Below are 21,019 nucleotides of genomic sequence, written 5' to 3' on the forward strand. Positions count from 1 at the left end.
TAGCATGTGTTGCTCAAACAAAGGAATCAAAAGCGATAGAACGGAGCATATCCATCTGAAATTCTTCTCATACACTCAAGAGCTTGTGAAGAAGAAAGAGATTGAAGTAAGATATGTCCGATCATGCGACAATGCAGCCGACCTCTTCACAAAATCACTTCAGATTTCGGTATTCAGAAAACATGTCCATAACATTGGAATGCGTCATCAGAAGGATCTATGACTGCTCATTCGAGTGGGAGCTTACGTAGTTGTACTCTTTTTACTTTACTATGATTTTATCCATTGGGTTTTCCTAGAAAGGTTTTTAACGAGGCAACAAAGGCGTTAAGCAAGAAACGATAGTGACTCTGGTCTCCAAAGGGAAGTTTTATAAACGTGAAAAAAACAACGTCAAAATAATATGCACCGAAACTTGACATTTTGCATTATTATTTACTATGTAGAGCCCACAGTCACTATGCACGCACAGTAATTTTTCTTTTTCATTTCTATATATACGATCATTTCGATCAATTGTAATACATCATCCCTTCTTCTTTTTATAACACATTTTTTTCGATATTCATCTTATATAAATGTTATTTCCTTTATGCGAGTATAAAATTTCACTTTTATTTAAATTTTTTAATATTATAAATTATAAGTTATTTCATAACAAATCTATAGTTTCTACCCTATTTACTGTAAATATTATTGAATTATAATATTTATGATAGTTCAAAGCTAATATTACATGTTATCATCGGAGCCAATAAAGATGAGAGGTTGATTATAGTATGCCGCTGCTGCACATGTTATCAGTTAACATTTTAAAATAGACAATCTCTACTAATAAAAGGGAACTTTTGAGGCTCCATAGGGCGTCCACATCAGTGGAAAAAATTTCTCCCGAAAGATGACACGTGGCATAAAATATAGTTTTACATTTTAATATTACTTATTTTCGAAAATTGTAAAAAATATGTAAACATACAGCATAAAAAATGGAAAAACTACATAAAACATATGTAAGATTACTATTTTCACATAAAAAAAAAAAGACGGCTTATCTCCAAAATGTAACATTACCGTTTTATAAAAAAAAAACAAAAAACATTATATATAATTTCGAAAATAATAAATATATGTAAAAATACAACATAAAAATGGAAATACTACATTGAACATATGTAAGATTACTATTTTACATTTAAAAATAACAATAATATGTAAACATACAACATAAAAAAATGGAAAATTTACATTAAACATATGTAAGATTACCATTGTTCACTAAAAAACGGTTTATCTTCATAATGTAACATTACCACTTTATAAAAAAAAAGAAAAAAAAACATAAATATAACTATTTGACTATTTGTCCAAGTTCTTCTATTAAACATTGCCGTTTTACATTAAAAATGGAAAAATACGTAAATATTTAAACATCTATCTTAAAATATAAAATATAGACATTAACTAAATATAAAGTATAAGAAAGAGAAATACTCAATATATAAAAAAATAAATAATAAGTAAATATTATAAATATACGAATTATATATACAATAATAAGTAAATGCACAATTTTAAAAAAAATGGAAAGAGTACATTAAATATTAAACATCTATTTTAAAATGTAAAATATAGATATTAAGTAAATAGAAAGTATAAGAAAAAGAAATACACAACTTAAAAACAATGGAAAAAGTATATTAAGATTTAAACATCTATCTTAAAATGTAAAATATAGATATTATGCAAATAGAAAGTATAAGAAAAGGAAATACACAATTTAAAAAAATGGAAAAAGTACATTGGTATTTAAACATCTATCTTAAAATGTAAATCAATCTTAAAATATAAAATTATTAGTAAATAGAAAGTATAAGAAATAGAAATACACAATATAAAGAAAAATAAATAATAAGTAAATATATAATATAATCCCGAAAGATGACACGTGACATAAAATATAGTTTTACATTTTAATATTACTTATTTTCGAAAATTATAAAAAATATGTAAACATACAGCATAAAAAATGGAAAAACTACATTAAACATATGTAAGATTACTATTTTTCACTTCAAAAAAAAAGACGGTCTATCTCCATAATGTAACATTACCGTTTTATAAAAAAAACAAAAAACATTATATATAATTTCGAAAATAATAAATATATGTAAAACATACAACATAAAAATGGAAATACTACATTAAACATATGTAAGATTAACATTTTACATTTTTAATTTAAGAAAATAATATGTAAACATACAACATAAAAAATGGAAACACTACATTAAACATATGTAAGATTACAATTTTTCACTAAACAAAAAAGACGGCTTATCTCCATAATGTAACATTACTATTTTGTAAAAAACAAATTATATATAATTTCGAAAATAATAAATAATATGTAAACATGCAACATAAAAAATGGAAATACTACATTAAACATATGTAAAATTACCATTTTACATTTAAAAATAACAATAATATGTAAACATACAATATAAAAAAATGGAAAAACTACATTAAACATATGTAAGATTACCATTGTTCACTAAAAAAACGGTTTATCTTCATAATGTAACATTACCATTTTATAAAAAAAAAAAAAAACATAAATATAACTATTTGACTATTTGTCCAAGTTCTTCAATTAAACATTGCCGTTTTACATTAAAAATGGAAAAATACGTAAAGATTTAAACATCTATCTTAAAATATAAAATATAGACATTAACTCAATATAAAGTATAAGAAAGAGAAATACTCAATATATAAAAAATAAATAATAAGTAAATATTCTAAATATATAAATATAAGAATTATATATACAATAATAAGTAAATGCACAATTTTTAAAAAATGGAAAGAGTACATTAAATATTAAACATCTATCTTAAAATGTAAAATATAGATATTAAATAAATAGAAAATATAAGAAAAAGAAATACACAACTTAAAAACAATGGAAAAAGTATATTAAGATTTAAACATCTATCTTAAAATGTAAAATATAGATATTACGCAAATAGAAAGTATAAGAAAAGGAAATACACAATTTAAAAAAATGGAAAAAGTACATTAATATTTAAACATCTATCTTAAAATGTAAATCAATGTTAAAATATAAAATTATTAGTAAATGGAAAGTATAAGAAATAGAAATACACAATATAAAGAAAAATAAATAATAAGTAAATATATAATATAATCTCGAAAGATGACACGTGGCATAAAATATAGTTTTACATTTTAATTTTATTATTTTCGAAAATTATAAAAAATATGTAAACATACAGCATAAAAAAATGGAAAAACTACATTAAACATATGTAAGATTACCATTGTTCACTAAAAAAACGGGTTATCTTCATAATGTAACATTACCATTTTATAAAAAAAAAGAAAAAAAAAACATAAATATAACTATTTGACTACTTGTCCAAGTTCTTCTATTAAACATTGCCGTTTTACATTAAAAATGGAAAAATATGTAAAGATTTAAACATATATCATAAAATATAAAATATAGACATTAACTAAATATAAAGTATAAGAAAGAGAAATACTAAATATATAGAAAAATAAACAATAAGTAAATATTATAAATATATAAATATACGAATTATATATACAATAATAAGTAAATGCACAATTTTTAAGAAATGGAAATAGTACATTAAATATTAAACATCTATCTTAAAATGTAAAATATAGATATTAAGTAAATAGAAAGTATAAGAAAAGGAAATACTCAATTTAAAAAAAATGGAAAAAGTACATTAGTATTTAAACATCTATCTTAAAATGTAAATAAATCTTAAAATATAAAATTATTAGTAAATAGAAAGTATAAGAAATAGAAATACACAATATAAAGAAAAGTAAATAATAAGTAAATATATAATATAAGTAAATACCAAATTTTAAAAATGGGAAATTACATTAAGATTAAATATATTATGCTTTAAAATAACTTAAATTAAATAATAATAATATTATGCTTAAAATATAATTTTAGAGAGTTTTCAAATATAGTTTACAGAACATTATAGGTGATGAATTTAATTTATTAAATTCGTTTATTACTTAAAACTAAGTTTTTTTAAAAACATACTCAGTTATAAATATCAATGATGGATTGGTGAGTATAACATGAAGACAAAAAATATAAATATCTGATTTCAAGATAAGAAATTCAGCTTTTATTTAAATACTCAATATATAATATCTTAAATTATTTTTTTTTAAATATACATAATTTATATATATATATATTAATCTTCCAAACTTAAACTATTATATTATATATGAATAATGTTTTTAAATAAAAATAATTTCTGATTTAAAATAAAATAAAAACAACAAATGGTTATTTTCAAATAATGGATGTAATTTACATTATACTATCATTTAACAAGTATTAGATACGTTTTGATATATCATTATTTTCTATTTCCAGAAAACAATAAATTATTAAACATCAATATCATCTAAGTTAAGTATACGAACAACACAAATTCAAACATCACAAAAAATATTTACATAACCATTATAATACAATAATTTAATCAAAAAATACAACTAAAAAAATATTAAAAAGAATAGTTATATATTTAATATTTGAAAATAAAAGATATTTTTGCTAAAATTGTACTTACCTGGCCAAGGAGATCAACCATCTTTTTACGGATCGATCGAATGTTGAGCATGTGGTCGATCCGAAAATACACTGCAGTTTAATAAAATCTCTAAAACATTTATTCCAACTAGATAGCCAATAAAATTACAAAAAAATATTTAAATAGTAAAAAATATGTTAATTTAACGTGTTAAAATTTAAAAAATAAATTTTAATTATGACATGCATTTAACATTTATATAAATATATATCATAGCCTAAATATAAATAATTTAACAACTTAAATTAGAAAAAATAAAAATCCCGGGCGTAGCCCGGGTTAATCCCTAGTAGAGAACAAACCCACCGGTTCTGCGCGATCCTCCACGTATCTAAACCTCTTCCACTCATCCTCCACGTGTCCATTTCTTTCCCTCTTTTATCTTCCCTCGACACTCGAAACTGTTCACTTGCCACAATTTCCCGAGCAAAAGAAAACCAAAACGAATCATCTCTTCTCAGAAAGAGCCTTACACAAACCCCGAAACCATGTCTGGAGGTGTCGGTCCGACTTATAACGACATAGCCTTGCCAAAAGACGAACACCATCACGCTGTCGGAAAAACCACCGGATTCTTTTCGTTCCGGCAACTAAACGTCCTTGCAATAATCCTCGTCCTCTCCGCAAGCGGTCTCGTCACAATAATAGATTTTCTATTCGCACTCCTCACCTTCATCTACTTCTTCTTCATCGCCAAAGTAGTCTTCCCTCCACACGAGAATCCGAACCGAGACGCGCCTCTCACAAGCTCCACCAACAAGTTTTTCCGTTTCTATGTAGCTTGCGCGGGGATCGTGGGGCTCTTACTTCCCATCTGCTACATCTTCGAAGGACTCCTCGAGGACGATAAACGCGGTGTGAGCGCAGCTGCTCCGCACGTGTTCCTTCTGGCGAGTCAGGTTTTCATGGAGGGATTAGCGGCCACGTTTGGCTTCTCTTCTCCGGCTCGGATCCTCGTACCCATCGTTTACAACGCTAGGAGGGTCCTTACTCTCGTGGAGTGGATTATGGACGAGTTCTCAAGGGAATCTCCAGCGTCTGGCACGGGGGTGGGGACGGTTTCTGAGCGGCGGATGCTTGCCGGGAAAGTTTTGTCGGCGGTGAACTTAGGGGTTTGGTCGTTTAATCTCTTTGGTGTTCTGATCCCGGTTTATCTACCCAGAGCTTTTAAGAGGTATTACGGTTCCAGCAAGGAGAATTGAGTCTGGTTGAAGATCAATCCCAGCTTTTGTTGTTTAACTAGTTCGGTTTGGTCGTAGGATTAACCGTGATCTAAAAGTGAATTCAAGGGTTTTGTTGTTCAATCTCTTTGGTTATCTGATACCGGTTTATCTCCTGGTAGCTTTAGAATAATGTATTAGCCGGTTTAATCACCCAGCTTTTGTTATCTTTCTTCTTTTACAATCTTTTATTTATGAATTCAGCAGTTTCAGTTGATTCTTGTTTTTGTCAGAGCTCTTTTTTATAGAGAGTTCAAAATACTTCCGTAGGGGGATACTAACATAAAATAAACGAAATATAATTTTTATTTCACAACGATCGATATATCAATGTAACGAGATGAAATAATATTCCAAGGTTCCTAATTACATCAGTACAGAGGTTGTTCATAAAACAATTGCAAAACCAAAGCTAACTAGCTTATTTATTCAGTGTATAATATAAGTTGTCAGAACCCACTCTCTTACCTTTGTCTTCACCATCTCACTGAGCCATGTTAAATGGTTTTGTTTTGTTATACAGGTTCTTTAATATATGTAGTCTTTGGTAATGTAAAAGAAGCTACTTTTGTTAGCTGACTTTAAGATCGTAACCCCGGGAAGAAACTCCAGCTGTTCCCCGCGACTTTCTCACTACTCTCTTCTTTCGTGTTATCAAATTTGAATTCTTTGCTAGATCCAACCGACGAGGAACTGAGCTGATGGATCCTCTGCTGTTCGGTCTCTCTATCTCCTGACAATCTCTCTATGCTTCTTCTCTCATCTTTCTCAATCCGGTCATTGTTGTTCATTCTGTCATGCGATCTGTTCAGCTTGCTAGCAAGACAACGGGCAACGTCCTCGCCTGTTAACTCAAAAGAGACTCTGTGATCCGCTACAATGACTTCAGACCCATGATCGGAATTAGCTAGAGACTCGACCTCAGAGATCTGTGGCCATGCAGTGTTGTTTCCAGAAACCATCCCTGGACCGTTAGGTGTCAGTGCCCCTGAACCCATCCCTGAACCGTGGCCAACAGGGGTGATTGACCCAGAACCAAACCTGGATCCCCATTTACGAGCAGTGAAATGCTCAAAACCAAGGAACTTTGGAGGCTCACCGATACGAAACTCAACCATGGGTGATTTACCGGGGTAAGGAGAAGAAGTACCGGAGTTTGAAACCACTGAGCCAGGGGAGATTAAGTTACCGCCACCAGGACTCCCCGGACACACTTGGTTGGACCGAAACTCGTAGTGTGAAGACGAGAACTTTTGATTCGTCCCGCTGCTATCCCTCCGAGTAAGCTCCAAGGAAGATGTAAGCAACTGAGCAAAGGGAACTTCAGGGGAAGAAGGCGTGGTTATATGGAGTGATGATTCCGGAGGTGGAGTGAAAGAGGCAGTGGATGGTTCGGTTATCAATGCGGAGAAGACCGGAGGAGTGACGGGTTGAGTTTCGTTAGCGTATGGTCCAGCAGAGAAGACGGATTGAGGTTCCTTAGGGGAGAATGTATGAGAGAGTGGACCGACAGGGGTATGAGAGACAGATGAGGGATCAGACTGAAGAAACGACGCTGGAGACGAAGGAGGTGCTATCGAAGTGGTTGAGTTTTGGATTGAAATCGCCGGAGCTCCGGATGCAATGGGTTCAGGTACTAGGACGGCGTTACCAATCCGTGTGTTGTTCTTTTGAGATCCAAAACAAGAGTTTAAGCTCCAACAGTTTCCCCACCTTCTCTTCTGTAAAAGTCAAGAAATTAGATTCCCCCTACTGTTTCACCAAAGTAGTTTGAAATAACTATTATGAACATAACTTTACAAAGTACTTCTCTTTATTGACCTTTGTAATCATGAACTGAATGCTATTATGACCTTGTAAAGCCAATCAGATTGAAAAAGGCCAATAATTTACCTTTATCAAGCAACCAAACAAGTGTCTTTTTTTTTTTTTAACCTTTACGAGGATATAAAGTAGTAAAAGATCATCACAAAGTCGTGACACCAAGAAAATAAAAGTAAATCGCGCAAACTGAATCTTACCCGCTCTGATCTACAAATCATGATCTTAGTCTGTGCAAATAATTTTCAATCAAAAAGCTACAGATCTCGGAATCACGATCTGAGAGACACATTTCGAACTCAGAAAATCAATAAAAGAATTGAAGAATACCTGAACAGACGAGGGCTGAACACGAGACTCGGCGGTGACGATGGCGGTAGCGGCTGCGTTCACAGTCTCAACGCTGTTTCTCATCTTCGACTACAGATTCACCCACAATCACATTAAGATTTACTACTCACACACCGCTGCTACTCTACTTGGATCTCGAAAGAAAAATTAAATTAAACTTAGAAGGAAAAACAAAAAAAAGTAAATCAAAAGCAAAGTGTTTGTGTATAATGAATGATATGAGATTTGGGAGTCGCTCTCTCATCTCTCCCGGGTCCCACTCTTTCTCTCCCGTCGTTATCTTGTCCAGCTTTCAATCAATTTTCCACATGCCCTTGCCACGTCATCAGTATACACAGTTCGATCCCACGCGCTTTCCTTTTTCCCTTTCTTATTTTTATGTAAAAAATGATTTATCATTTCCATCATTGTGCACAATCTCGGTATATTACTTTTTATTAATTTATTAAAAATTCAATTTAATATATTCAAAAAAAAATTAAATAAATTCTTTATATTTATAATAAGATGAAGTTTTTTTTAAAAAAATTTGTTTTTAATTAAATATTTGGTGTAATAAAAACATATATATACAATGTAAATAAAAGAATAAAAAATAAATTTTAATTAAATATACATAAAATTTGTATATATTAACCACTAGTTTATATTTTAATAATGTTCAAAAATTTAAAAAAAAATTATTTTTATTTATTGAACTGTTTCATATTTTAACTCAGTCTAATTTAACCAATAAATGTATTAATTTAACAAAAATTAATTTGCAGAATTTGTATTGTTGAGTTTTATAAATGTATTGTCGACACCTGAAGAATGGCCTGCATTTTCTACACACATGGAAGAATTCAAGCGAAGTAAGACTTTCTTCCCCCATTTTCGGATCAGACATATCCCTAGAGCACAAAATACCTTGGCGGATAAGCTTGCACGTGGTGCGAGGAGTTCTCCTTCAGCTATGATTTATGTCGATTCAACTCCACCGGTTTAGCTTGCTAGATCGGCTGGAGACTCTAATTAGTGTTTGAGTGTTGTTGTCAAAAAAAAAAAAAATATATTGTTGAGTTTTGGCTTCAAGCCTTCAAGTAACTATTGGAGTATTGGTCCATTTTCGTTTTTTAATAACTAGCAACTAGATCAAAGCGCGGATTTTTCTTTGGATTATATATAAAATTTGTGAATTAATATTTTGAAAATGTTGTAAATTATTATGTTACAAAATCATATGATGTCAAAAAAATAACTTATTTAAATTATATAATTCATGAATTAATTTATTTAAGATTTTGTATGTATTCTTTTTTTGTTCAAATATATGTACACTCTTATATAATTTTCTCTTAGATATGAACATTTTACCAAACCTGTAAGTTGTTAAAATGCTTTGATGAAAACACTAATTTGTTATATTTTTGTGATGAAAACACTGATTCATTTAAATAATAGATATCTAATATATGATTCATTAAAGTCTTGTTATATGAGGTAGAATGTTGGTTTATAATAATTTCATACCATCATTCGATACAAACATATTATATAAACATTACTAATAGAACAATGGTTCATACAAAACCTACATACATATTTAAAAGGCTATAAATCGACAGTTTAGATTATAATATTTAAAGTCAATAAACAGTAATATGTTTTATTTAAATGTAGGAGATTTTTATTTGGTTGCTATAAAATAGGTTGGTTATAAGATTTAGTTATATATAATAGGTTGGACTAAAAAAATAAAAGAGTCCAAACAACCTTTATAAATAGATTTATTAAAATTACTTCTCTTTTAATAGAATAAATTACTAACAAATTGCCGCTAGTAAATCTTAATTATTGACAACAACGACAACATAATTTAGTTGTATCTGTTCAATTACAAATAAAATGTAAGTATATTTCTAGAACTTTCATAACGTTGTCTGGTGGCTATTTTTAGTTTCTTTATTAGTTAAATTCTTAATGTAAACCTTTCATATGGATGAATATTAGTCAAAAAAGAAGAAAATATTAGACTTTGCCAAGAGTTGACCAAGCCTTATGAACTGCATATGCCATTTGGGATGGGGACCGATTATAGCTGATTCATCATTGGAATCCCATGTGACTCATCTTTCTTTTTTTTTGCCATCAATATTTTTTTTAATTAAAAGAACAAACCTAAAAAAATACAAAACTCATCACTAAGAACAAATTTAAAATACACACACAAGGCCTATAAGCCTAACTAAAGAAACCCTAGAAACCGAAAGGTCGCCGCCGTCCCCGTGAACCATCACTTCAAGCCACGACGTCGCCCCCCCCCCCCCCCCCCCCTTCAAGCCACCCCCGGTGAAACATCCATCGATCGATCCACCGGGACACATCAGAGCTCGTCACTCCTCGAGATGACGACGACGGATGAGGCCTAGACCGAGTTCCGACAAGGCGATAGGGAAAGGAGGCGAGGGAGAAGCAGGGGAATTTTCTCAAAAGAAAACGAAAGGTTCCAGCGACGGTACGCTCGCTCACGCACTGGCCGTACGTCGAACCCAAAATCAGATCTACTTTCTCTCTCAGCCGTACGCCGGATCCAAGATCGGGTTCTCATAATAACCCATATGATTCATCTAAATTTGTGTTTCTTATTCTTCATTTTAACGTCTGTTGCATTATTTCACGCGGAGAAAAAAATAATTTTGAATTGCAGTTTTTTTGTCTTCTGGTTCTAAACTTTACTTTTTAGTTCACAGTATATTAGTGTCTTTATGGTTTGATGAACTTTTGTTTATAGTCAACTAGTGGTATTCCGGCGCTACGCGCCGGTTTCGTAAGGTTAATGTTCTAATGAGTTCAAAATTATTTTTTAATCCATTTTGATAGTGGTTAGTGATAATAGTGATAGTGGTTACGTTTTATTCGAGCTGAATGTTTAGATATCATAAATTTTAGATAAGTTCTATGTATACTTTATTAAATATTAAAAAATATTTTAAAGTGTCAAAGAAAATAGAATAGACACCATTGTGAATATAAAATAAATAACATAATATTTTTATATAATTATATAAATATAAATTATTAATTTATGAGTTTAATGAGTTCATATTTTTACATAAACGTTTTTCAAAAATATTATTTTATTGATTTATATCTTCACCTAAATCGAAATCAACAAAATTTATTAATTTGTCGTGTTATTAATTTATAGAGTTTCTCCTGCATGTATTACTTATAATTAATTTATAGAGTTTCTGGTGCCTGTATTACTTAAAAGCGATCATATAACTTGAACTGCTGGCAACCTCTCCAGATGACAATAGTGTTTGGTTAGCGACCCAACAAACTACAACAATATCTGGTACTGCTCAATGAAAACTGATCCTTGCTTTGGTTGATGTCCAAAAATTGACTACTATGTACAGTTTACTTTTATCCGCTGTGAACATGAATTTCGTGAAAGTTACAAATCTTAGGATTAATCCTAAAAGTGGGCTTACCATAAATCAAACGTGCAGGAAATTCCTCAATCGCTATCAGACCATCATTCGTTCTTCTGGCCAGGATCAGAACAAAGTAAAACACAAAGACGACCATTCTCTGGAATCTTTGTAGGCCTTTGAGTCTCTTGATTCTTCCCCCTCCCCCACTTTTTCCAGGTCTGGTTAGAACCTGCCATGCATACATTAAAAGATAAGTATTTACATTAACAATAACAACTGAACCAAAAAGACAATAGACAGTTCAAGTTGGGTTCGTAATAACAAAAGCACAACTCCTTTATTCTACTGTAACTTTTAAAACAAAAGCATCTGCATTTAAAAAGAAAACGTGTCGTATCTAGCTGCTTGCAACGAACAACCTTTCAATTGGAAAAGTAGACCTGAGTAATCGACATTCGTGGAAGATCTGGTGCTAGGGTTTTGGCGAGAGTATGATTCAAAGAAGATCAGTGATTCCTCACGAGCACCTTAACGCGATCTTAACTGATGAGGAGACAGTGGGTTCTATTGATTACCCCATTATCACTATCAATTACTATGTTGACTGAATTGGGACGGAGACGATCTGACGGTTACGCTTGACACCACAACGACGAAGAACTTATGTTGGCATTGATACTTGGTGAGTGAGCCAGAACAAAATTAGGTAACTGGGTCACGGTTTTCATTGAAGACCCAACATGTAACTAATTGAGGCCCATACAACATAACTCACCAGCAAACGCGAGATGATCGAACAATATGACAACAGGTGTCACAAAATGCCCCAAGCAGATTGATGATGTGGCACAAGGAGGTGAGAGAAAACTCCCCTTTATATATATAGATGGGAAAAATAACTTACATATATGGAAAAAGGCCGGATAAAAAAAATAATAAATAAATGTGCCCACGTGCGCACACCATTTTGTGTGGTGAGTTGGGCGTGATGGCTTTTGAATCAAACCAAACCATGTTTGTGTGTGAACCTCTTTTTATATATATTTTTTAATAATACCAAGAAGAAAGATTTATTTTGTGTCCGCGCCAATGGTTTTTGTAGCACCGGTGCTAGAATTCGTTTAGGACATCTTCAATCCATGACACTATTTTAGTGTCAAGATTACACTATTTTAGTGTAGTTTTAACATTAAAAATTTTTAACTCTCCAACCACAACACCAAATATTATACTAAAAGGAATATTTTTTATTATTATATTATTAAACATGATTTTCTTAGTTTTTTTATTGTTTAGTAATAATTTTTTAGCTCTCATCCCTCTCTCTAAAAATCTAATTTTGATTTTTTTTGGTTATTTCACAAATTGGCCCTAAAACAATATTAATTTAAATAATATTTTAATTTCACCTTTTTAAAAAATATTTCTAATTTAAATATAAATATATTACATGACAAAATTTATATTAAAATATTATTATTAAAACAAACTCTTATATTTAACAATTAAAAACACATAATAAAAGCTAGAGTACATTATACAAAATTTAAGAATTAAAAAAACTTTACAAAAGCTAGATTATGCTATCTGATTGTATGCAGTTTTATCTTTTATGCTGTTTTTTTAGTTTTAATTTTCAGTGTTTAAATTAAATTTTGTTATATAAATCAACTAGTTTTTATTTGTTTTTAATAAATTAATATTTTATATTAAATAAACTAAAAAGATAACAAAACAAATATGACATATTTACTTTATTTAAATATCATATCCTGTTATAAAGATAATAAGATACATAAATTATAGGTAAATAATATATAAATAAACAGTTTTGAAAAAAAAAAAAGTTTGCCGTTGCTACAGTGCAACACCAAATATAGTGTGACACTGTAGCTGAAAAGGGAATCACACTAAAATACAGTTCTTTTTACCGTGTGGTTGGAGAGAGAAAACTGCAAATGTTGCACTATTTTACAGTTATAGCGTTCGATTGGACTTGGCCTTAATAGTTTTTATGTTATTTTATTACTACTAACTTAATATCCGCGCAATTGCGCAGGATAAATTTTATATATATAACTAATTTTTATCTACTATTATTTATTTATATTTATTTACGTATTATGTATATAATTAAATTAGAGTAAATTCACAAATCAAAACAATACATCTTGTTATTTACAATACTTTTTTGGTAAATCAAAACAATCATTTTATTTATTTTATAAGGTATATAACTAAATTTCAATGACATGAACATAGATATTATATTTTAATATAAATATTTATTATTGAGAATTCATACTCATATGATAAGCACAAAATTTTTAATGACGATTTTTTAATGCAAATTTCAAAATTAAAATACTAAGGTTTCAATAATTTTTCAATACAAATTTAGAAATTATCATATTTAATTATTTTTCTATGTTATATGTTTAATTTTAAAACTTATATAATATGAATATCTGGTAAATGATACTTCATATTCATACGATTTATGATCATTTGTATCTTGTTATTACAAAACAAAAGTAAAACCATTGATCACAAAAATTTAGTGTGAGGCATTTAACGATTTTAGTAATTTATAGTCGTTTTATAAATTCAAAATATAACATATAAGAATTTTTTTATTATATGATTAATGTGGTTGTTTAATATCTTTTAATAATATAAAATTAAACAAAAAAAAAAGCTAAGATACAAAATTATTATCAAATATTTATTATTCATAATTATTGATTATCGTATATATGTTAATAATATTAGGTAATTCCGTAGTTTTTATTTAAGGAAAGTGCGAGAATATTCTTTTGTATACTATTTATCAATTGAATAGTTAGTTTAATAAAAAGTATAATCTAAATAAGATGGACCAACCTATTTATCTAAGAATTCTGAATTTCATTCTCATGGTGACACGTGGCTACAAAACAATGTGTAATATTTCTCAATTAGTATATAAGGGATGACTTCATTTTATTTTTGTCAGCAATTACTATGACTTCATTTTGGTTGTGTTTTTCTAAAATTTTTGGAATATTTTTGTTTTCCGACGATTTTTTAAATCAGATATATATTCGTTTTGTTCTGATCTTCGTTGTAATGTTTATCGCAGATTGTCGACGGATATCGAAATTGTTCGCAGAGTTCCATATAATTTTTTCGGAAGGGATCTCTTCCGAAACCATTTAAACCAAATAAAAAGATCTATTTTCATCTAAAAACAGGTAATGGAAGTGATTGCATCCCGTTGTGAAGCTGGAAACAATTTCAATTGTTAAAAAGCGCGGAACAAGATCATTTTGATATCAATGTATTGGCAACATCCAAAAATTTTGTTTTGGACTTCATCAATGATTTTTTTTTTGTCATATTTGTCAAATCATATTTTCTAACGGGTTAGATTGTTTTTCAATAATTTGTTTTGGCTCTGTTGACGGTGTGCATCATATCAAATTTTATGTTATTGTGTTTGAAAAACAATATTGAATTAAAAAAATTTAGCGAAAAAAGAACTCCTTACCTCTCTTTTCTTACCTTTTCCATTTTTGATTGTTTTTCTCCTTTTAACTTAATAAAGAAAACAAATCTACTCATTTTCTTTTGTTCTTCTTACATTTTAGTTAGATGACTTACATCTAACTAAAATTCTATTTTTTAGAGCTAAAGTATTAATTTATATTACATGAAATCAGAACCGGGTACGTGGAAACGAAATCATATAAAGTCATAGAAGTAAAAATTTTGTAAAAAAACTAAAAGCGGAAATATGTTGAAAGTGTATATATTTATTCAAAATATAATAATAATTTTATAAACTTATGAGTAAAGATATAAGTCAGACTGTATAACAAATATCATGCGCAAGATAATTTATTCAAAATATTATAATAATTTTATGAACTCATCTCATCTCTCTCTCTCTACATAATGAGCAATCATCGGGTTCCTCTTCCACGAGTGGTGGTTGGACAAGAGTCAGAACTCAAGGGATCCCTATTAGGTGTTACTGCGGTTCGGGTGTCATCGAGCTCATCTCCAAATCCGATCCAAACCCTTACTGCCAATATTATCGATGTTGCCATGCGACTCAAATGAAAAAAAACATTCAGTTTTAGTTATTAGTGTTTCACGTTGTCTAAACCGCCATTAATTTCTCTATTTTGTAGCTTATGAACAAAAATCATGTCTTCAGATGGTTCCATGAGGCATTCAAGTATGAGATGCAACAGTTGGACTACCAAGTTCGTGTGCTAGAAGAAGAGCTTCAAATTCTCAAAGCGACCATGAGAACTGAAGGAACCAATAATAGAAGGATAGTTGTAGGTTGTTGTTTAATCCATGTTGTCATAGTTCTAGGGATTCGGTATTACATGTAATTTGAACTTCTATCAAGTTAATGCAATTATAACGTACTCTACAACTTTGAAGATAAAATTATACACTTGTTTGTTTGTTTACAAGTATACATGTATAATTCTAATAATTGTGAACAACTTTGAGGATTACATTATTAATATTGTCCTTCTAATACTTTAAAATTTGTATATTTCATAAAATTAACTCTATTATTATATGGTTAGATGAGAAATGATTGTAGAAAACTCCACATGGAAATGCAAAATGCTAAAACTCTCATCACTCTGGTTCAAAGAAAAGTTTGTGTATAAGTGTTTTCCTCTGCAGCTTCAAGAGGAAAACACATAGCAGTTCATGATATACATTTTAATGTTTGTGTTTTTATGGTTGTATAACTGAGTGAAATTTAGTAAAACTGCTAAAAATCCAAAAAAAAGAATAGTAATGGAGATAAAATTCTAAACGTGTTTGCTTGTTTACAAGTATGCACATATTATTATAATAATTTTAAAAATATTTGTGATTTAAATTGAAAATAATAATTCTATTAAAAATTGTTATGCTTGTTTGATTGTTTACAAGTATTACCTTTAACTTTCTGTTAATATTGACTTTGTGGATCCATAAAAATTATATATTTCATGAATTAACTAGATTATTACATGGTTAGATGAGAAATAATTGTAGAAAACTGAATATAACTGATACAACCATAACATAATTCTCTTGAGATCAGTACAACTAAGAAATTTGGAAAAAAAAAGTGAAACTTTGAAGATATTTGCAAAACTGCAAACTTGATAAAACTTATATCACAAATTGTGTGTGTGGGGGGGGGGGGTTTGAAAATTTTGAATTGGTGCCCAAAACAAAATCTATTAAAAATAATAATTCTATTAAAAATTGTGATGCTTGTTTACAAGTATTACCTTTAACTTTCTGTTAATATTGGCTTTGTGGATCCATAAAAATTATATATTTCATGAATTAACTACATTATTACATGGTTAGATGAGAAATAATTGTAGAAAACTGAATATAACTGATACAACCATAACATAATTCTCGAGGTCAGTACAACTAAGAAATTTGGAAAAAAAAAGTGAAACTTTGAAGATATTTGCAAAACTGCAAACTTGATAAAATTTATATCACAAATTGTGTGTGTGTGGGGGGGGGGGGGGGGGGGGATATTGAGATTGAACCTTTGATTAAATACTACAAAAGAAGAATAAGAAGAGTAGCCTAGAAGAAGCTGCAAAGGAATGGAAGAAGAAGAAGAAACGTGAAAAGCAAGAAAGGAGGAAGAACAAGAAGTCAAGGAAGAAAACTTGGTTGTGTAACTTCTGTTGTGTAACTAGAAGTTACACAACAAGAAGAATAAGATATCTAGTTAGTTGCAAAGCTAACTAAGTTAAGTTGAATTTGTTAGAATAAGATAAGTTTGCTTGTGGAATTAGTCTATGGCCTAATATAGAGGCATGGACAAGTGGGAGTAGGTAAAGCTATAAGTGTAAGGGAGAGTAAGTGGAGTTAGTAGAGAAATCTACTATAAGTATGTATGGTTGTGTTTGAAGAAGAATTAATGAAAAAGAGTTAAAAACTTAAAAGATGTAGACATACAAAGTGTTCTCTCTTCTCTCTATACAAACAAAAAAAAAATGTTAGAGAGTAAAGAGAGAGTGTGAGCTTGTGTTATGATTATACACAAGTGAGAACAAAGAGTGAGGGAGTGAGTGTGCTTTTGGATGATTAAACACAAGTAATAAAGAGAGTTAACAAAACAGAGAGAAGCTGGCCGTGAGTGATGAAACGTTAGAGAGTAAAGAGAGAGTGTGAGCTTGTGTTATGATTATACACAAGTGAGAACAAAGAGTGAGGGAGTGAGTGTGCTTTTGGATGATGAAACACAAATAACAAAGAGAGTTAACAAAACAGAGAGAAGCTGGCCGTGAGTGACGAAGAGTGAGATAGGCCAAGCCAAAGAAGAGCAGAATGACAACAATTATGGATCCATTGGAGGAGCATCCCTCACACCTGAAGAAGACTCGACTCTTTTTGTTGCTTTCTTGGCCTATCCATTAAAATTACAGAATTATCATATATTAGTTATAGGTAAAACAGTAAGTGAACAACAAAGCTTTTTTCTTACCTCTTCATCCCAATTCGTAAAGACGGTGACAAGTGAAAGACATATAACTTGAACAACCAATGCGCATATGATTCCAAGCCAAAGGCCCTTCATATCAAAATGATTATCACATTTTCTTTTAGATTACTACAGTTAAAATTAATGGTTATTTTGGAGAAAAGGTTATGAATTTGAGTTGATTTAATTTTAATTTACCCGACCACCAACGTGAAAGTGAAAACCAAGTAACAAGCCTGAAGGTACTCCAACAAAATAATATGATCCAAGATTTATGAATGCTCCTATCTTCTGCCATCCACATCCTCTGGCAACCCCTATTAAACCAGGAAAAAATTAATTAGCAATAACCATACTTAACCAAGTGTCTCTACTTGTACGCAAAGAAAGAAAAGGAACCTGAGAGAACACACTGAAGACTGTCAAGAAAATTGCCTAAGGCCAGAATCGGCATCAATGAGGCTACATAGGTGACTACTTCCGGTTCACTACTGTAAGCCATTCCCCATATATTCCTTATCAGTATCAAAACCAATCCAATCACTATACTTTCTGCGATTGCGATGCAAATGACCACACGCACCGCAAGCTTAGCCACTCTTGGATTCCCCGCTCCTAGCTCGTTTGACACCCTCGTACTGCAAGTATTTTAAAGGAAATTCGATATAGTTTTATAATGAGTTTGATATTAAGGTTACGTGATTTGGGTTATATATGTTTAATTACCTTGCAGCACCACTAAGCCCAAACGGGATCATCCATACTGTTCCTGCTGTATTAAGGCTGCACGTAAACAAAATTTAGTTACTCCCAAAATTTAACTAAATACTCTTGGATTAGGAAGATAAATATATTCAGTTATAAGTTTTGTTCTTACCAGATTGAGAGAACAGAAGTTTCGAGAACCGGGTTTGGAAGCAGTCCTGATAAGAGAACCAGAAGCTCAAAGGACCACATCTCTAAGCTGCACTCAAACAAATCTAACTTGTGAACAAAAAGGCGTTCTTGACCCGTTGACCGCAAGCAGACTAGTTATTCCGGGTAACTCGCCAATACAATACATTTTAAATATCATAAATTTAGTATTTAAGAGACAAAATCTCAAAAATAGCACTCATTTTTAGGGGAAAAAACTAAATTACTCTTAATTATAAACTCTAATCCCACCATCCCATAAATACTAAACCATAAACACTGATTACTAAACATAAACCCAAATATTATATAAAAGCCTTTTTAACTTTTAAATGTTATTTTAGAAATTATTTGAGAGTATTTATAAAAGTTTGTTATCTCTTGTTATTTTTTTTACTTACCACTTACCAGACCATAAGTGCAGAAGGAATAGCTAGTCTCATAAAAGGGAGGATGTCGTGTAGAGCCTCCTTAGAGAAACCGGTCCAAGTCAGTGAGCAAGAAGGCGATAACTTTACGTAACAGAACAAGAGTACGACATTAAGCCAATACGAGATAGTGTTAGCCACAGCAGCTCCTTTAAAACCTAAACCGGATTTCAAAACCAAGACCCAACATAGGAGGACATGAAGACAGGTGGTGATTCCAGAGCAGATGACCACAGGAAACACATTGTTTTGTGCCTGCAAAAACCTGTTAAAGCATTGAAGTAGACCATAGGCAAATATGCTTGGGATCATGAATCTTGCGTAGGAGCCAGCGAGTGTAGCAATGGATTTGTCTTGTCCGACGAAGAGAAGAAGGTGTTCTGTGTTAAACCAAATGATGGAGATAGGAACAGAGAGTAGTGTAAGAACAAACATTGCTCTTTGCATTTGTATCCCCAACATTCCATACATCTTTGCTCCGAATGATTGGCCACAAAGGGTATCTAACGCACTTGCTGTTCCCATCTGTTCATGAGGAAATGAAAAATGGTGGATTTAGTGTAGTTTTCTTGCTTCACAAGTTTCTGTTAACGCAATTTGTAAACAAATACGTGAATATTAAACTTTGATATAATGACATCTTTCACTGTTTTAATGTTACATATTGGCTTCAAGTTTAAGTAGGAAAAGGGGAAAAAATTTATGCACAATGTTTTAAGAAGACTTTGATAGCTTGGCGTTTTTACTTTTGTCCGTAAAATGACAATTGTTTTTGTCGTTATTAAAATTCAAAAGGAGTGGTAGCAAAAATGCATACGCAAGTTGAATATTCAAACAAAGTGACCTGATATGTCCATAATATATAACTTTAATGGTTTAAAAGGTAGATTAAAATCCAAAGGTGCATAAGAAAGGAAATAAAGTTACCCTTTAGCCAATCAGTTTAGAATTCGCTAATTTCCTATGATCAAATTTCAATAAATTAAGATACATGCTTAAGTAGAAATCAATATGAGATATATGTAAAGTGAAAGTGAAAAAACTAACGAGGAAACTGAAGCCGGTGACGGAGGCAAAAGAGGTGGCGATGGAGGCAGCAGAAAGAGGAAGAGAGCCAAGATGGCCGACGAACATGACAGAGATGACTTGAAGGCAAAACTGAAGAAGACTGACGCCGATTAGTGGACCCGATAGCCATAGCTGCTTCTTCACTTCTTCTTTTACACTACTTTTCTTCTCTTTCTCTCCGATTAGAGGCCATGATAATACATTATTTCCTGTTTCTCTCTCTTCCCTCATTGTCTTTTAATCTAGGCAAATAAATAGCAAAAGATAATGACGAGTAACAAGGATCTTTCATGCTTTAAGGGGTTATTGTGTTTGGTTTGGTCTCTCTCTCTCTCTACTGATGTGTGGTGTGTGGGGAGTGGGCACTAGTACTTTTTATTTGTTTTCATATTGGTCAATTGTAATATCCGGCTATTTGACACAAGGACATGCAGCTTTAAATTATAAATTAGTGTATGTCACCCACTCATATTGTAGGCTATGTTTTTATTTGTTTCAAAATTCAGCTTTAAGAATTTCTTTTAGGCTTCGGAATAAATATATATTTGGATCCAAATAACCAAGGGTTAATTTGTGTAATAGCCAATTTTAAGAGAAA

At 30.8% G+C, this 21,019-nt stretch overlaps 3 protein-coding genes across 3 annotated transcripts; 1 reads left to right on the top strand and 2 right to left on the bottom strand.

The window, feature by feature from the left end:
- Nucleotides 1–133: 133 nt before the first annotated feature.
- LOC103832488 lies at nt 134–6,121 on the top strand. The gene is made up of 2 exons (XM_009108505.3): nt 134–825; nt 4,973–6,121. Exon 2 carries the CDS (start codon nt 5,171–5,173, stop codon nt 5,882–5,884), a length of 714 nt encoding a protein of 237 aa, XP_009106753.1. The 5' UTR covers nt 134–825; nt 4,973–5,170; the 3' UTR covers nt 5,885–6,121.
- A 70-nt stretch (nt 6,122–6,191) lies between these two features.
- LOC103832477 lies at nt 6,192–8,461 on the bottom strand. Its single transcript, XM_009108493.3, has 2 exons — nt 8,054–8,461; nt 6,192–7,623 (listed from the first exon to the last, which is right to left on the bottom strand). The coding sequence occupies exons 1-2, from the start codon at nt 8,135–8,137 to the stop codon at nt 6,484–6,486; spliced, it is 1,224 nt and encodes a 407-aa protein (XP_009106741.1). The 5' UTR covers nt 8,138–8,461; the 3' UTR covers nt 6,192–6,483.
- Nucleotides 8,462–17,636: 9,175 nt separating this feature from the next.
- LOC103832466 (protein DETOXIFICATION 16) lies at nt 17,637–20,652 on the bottom strand. The gene is made up of 8 exons (XM_018655696.2): nt 20,401–20,652; nt 19,334–19,878; nt 18,888–18,974; nt 18,737–18,793; nt 18,410–18,648; nt 18,209–18,327; nt 18,014–18,100; nt 17,637–17,935 (listed from the first exon to the last, which is right to left on the bottom strand). The coding sequence occupies exons 1-8, from the start codon at nt 20,650–20,652 to the stop codon at nt 17,867–17,869; spliced, it is 1,455 nt and encodes a 484-aa protein (XP_018511212.1). The 3' UTR covers nt 17,637–17,866.
- Nucleotides 20,653–21,019: the final 367 nt, after the last annotated feature.

The sequence above is a fragment of the Brassica rapa genome, chromosome A10 (assembly GCF_000309985.2).
Source record: "Brassica rapa cultivar Chiifu-401-42 chromosome A10, CAAS_Brap_v3.01, whole genome shotgun sequence".
In the NCBI taxonomy this organism is placed as follows: domain Eukaryota; kingdom Viridiplantae; phylum Streptophyta; class Magnoliopsida; order Brassicales; family Brassicaceae; genus Brassica; species Brassica rapa.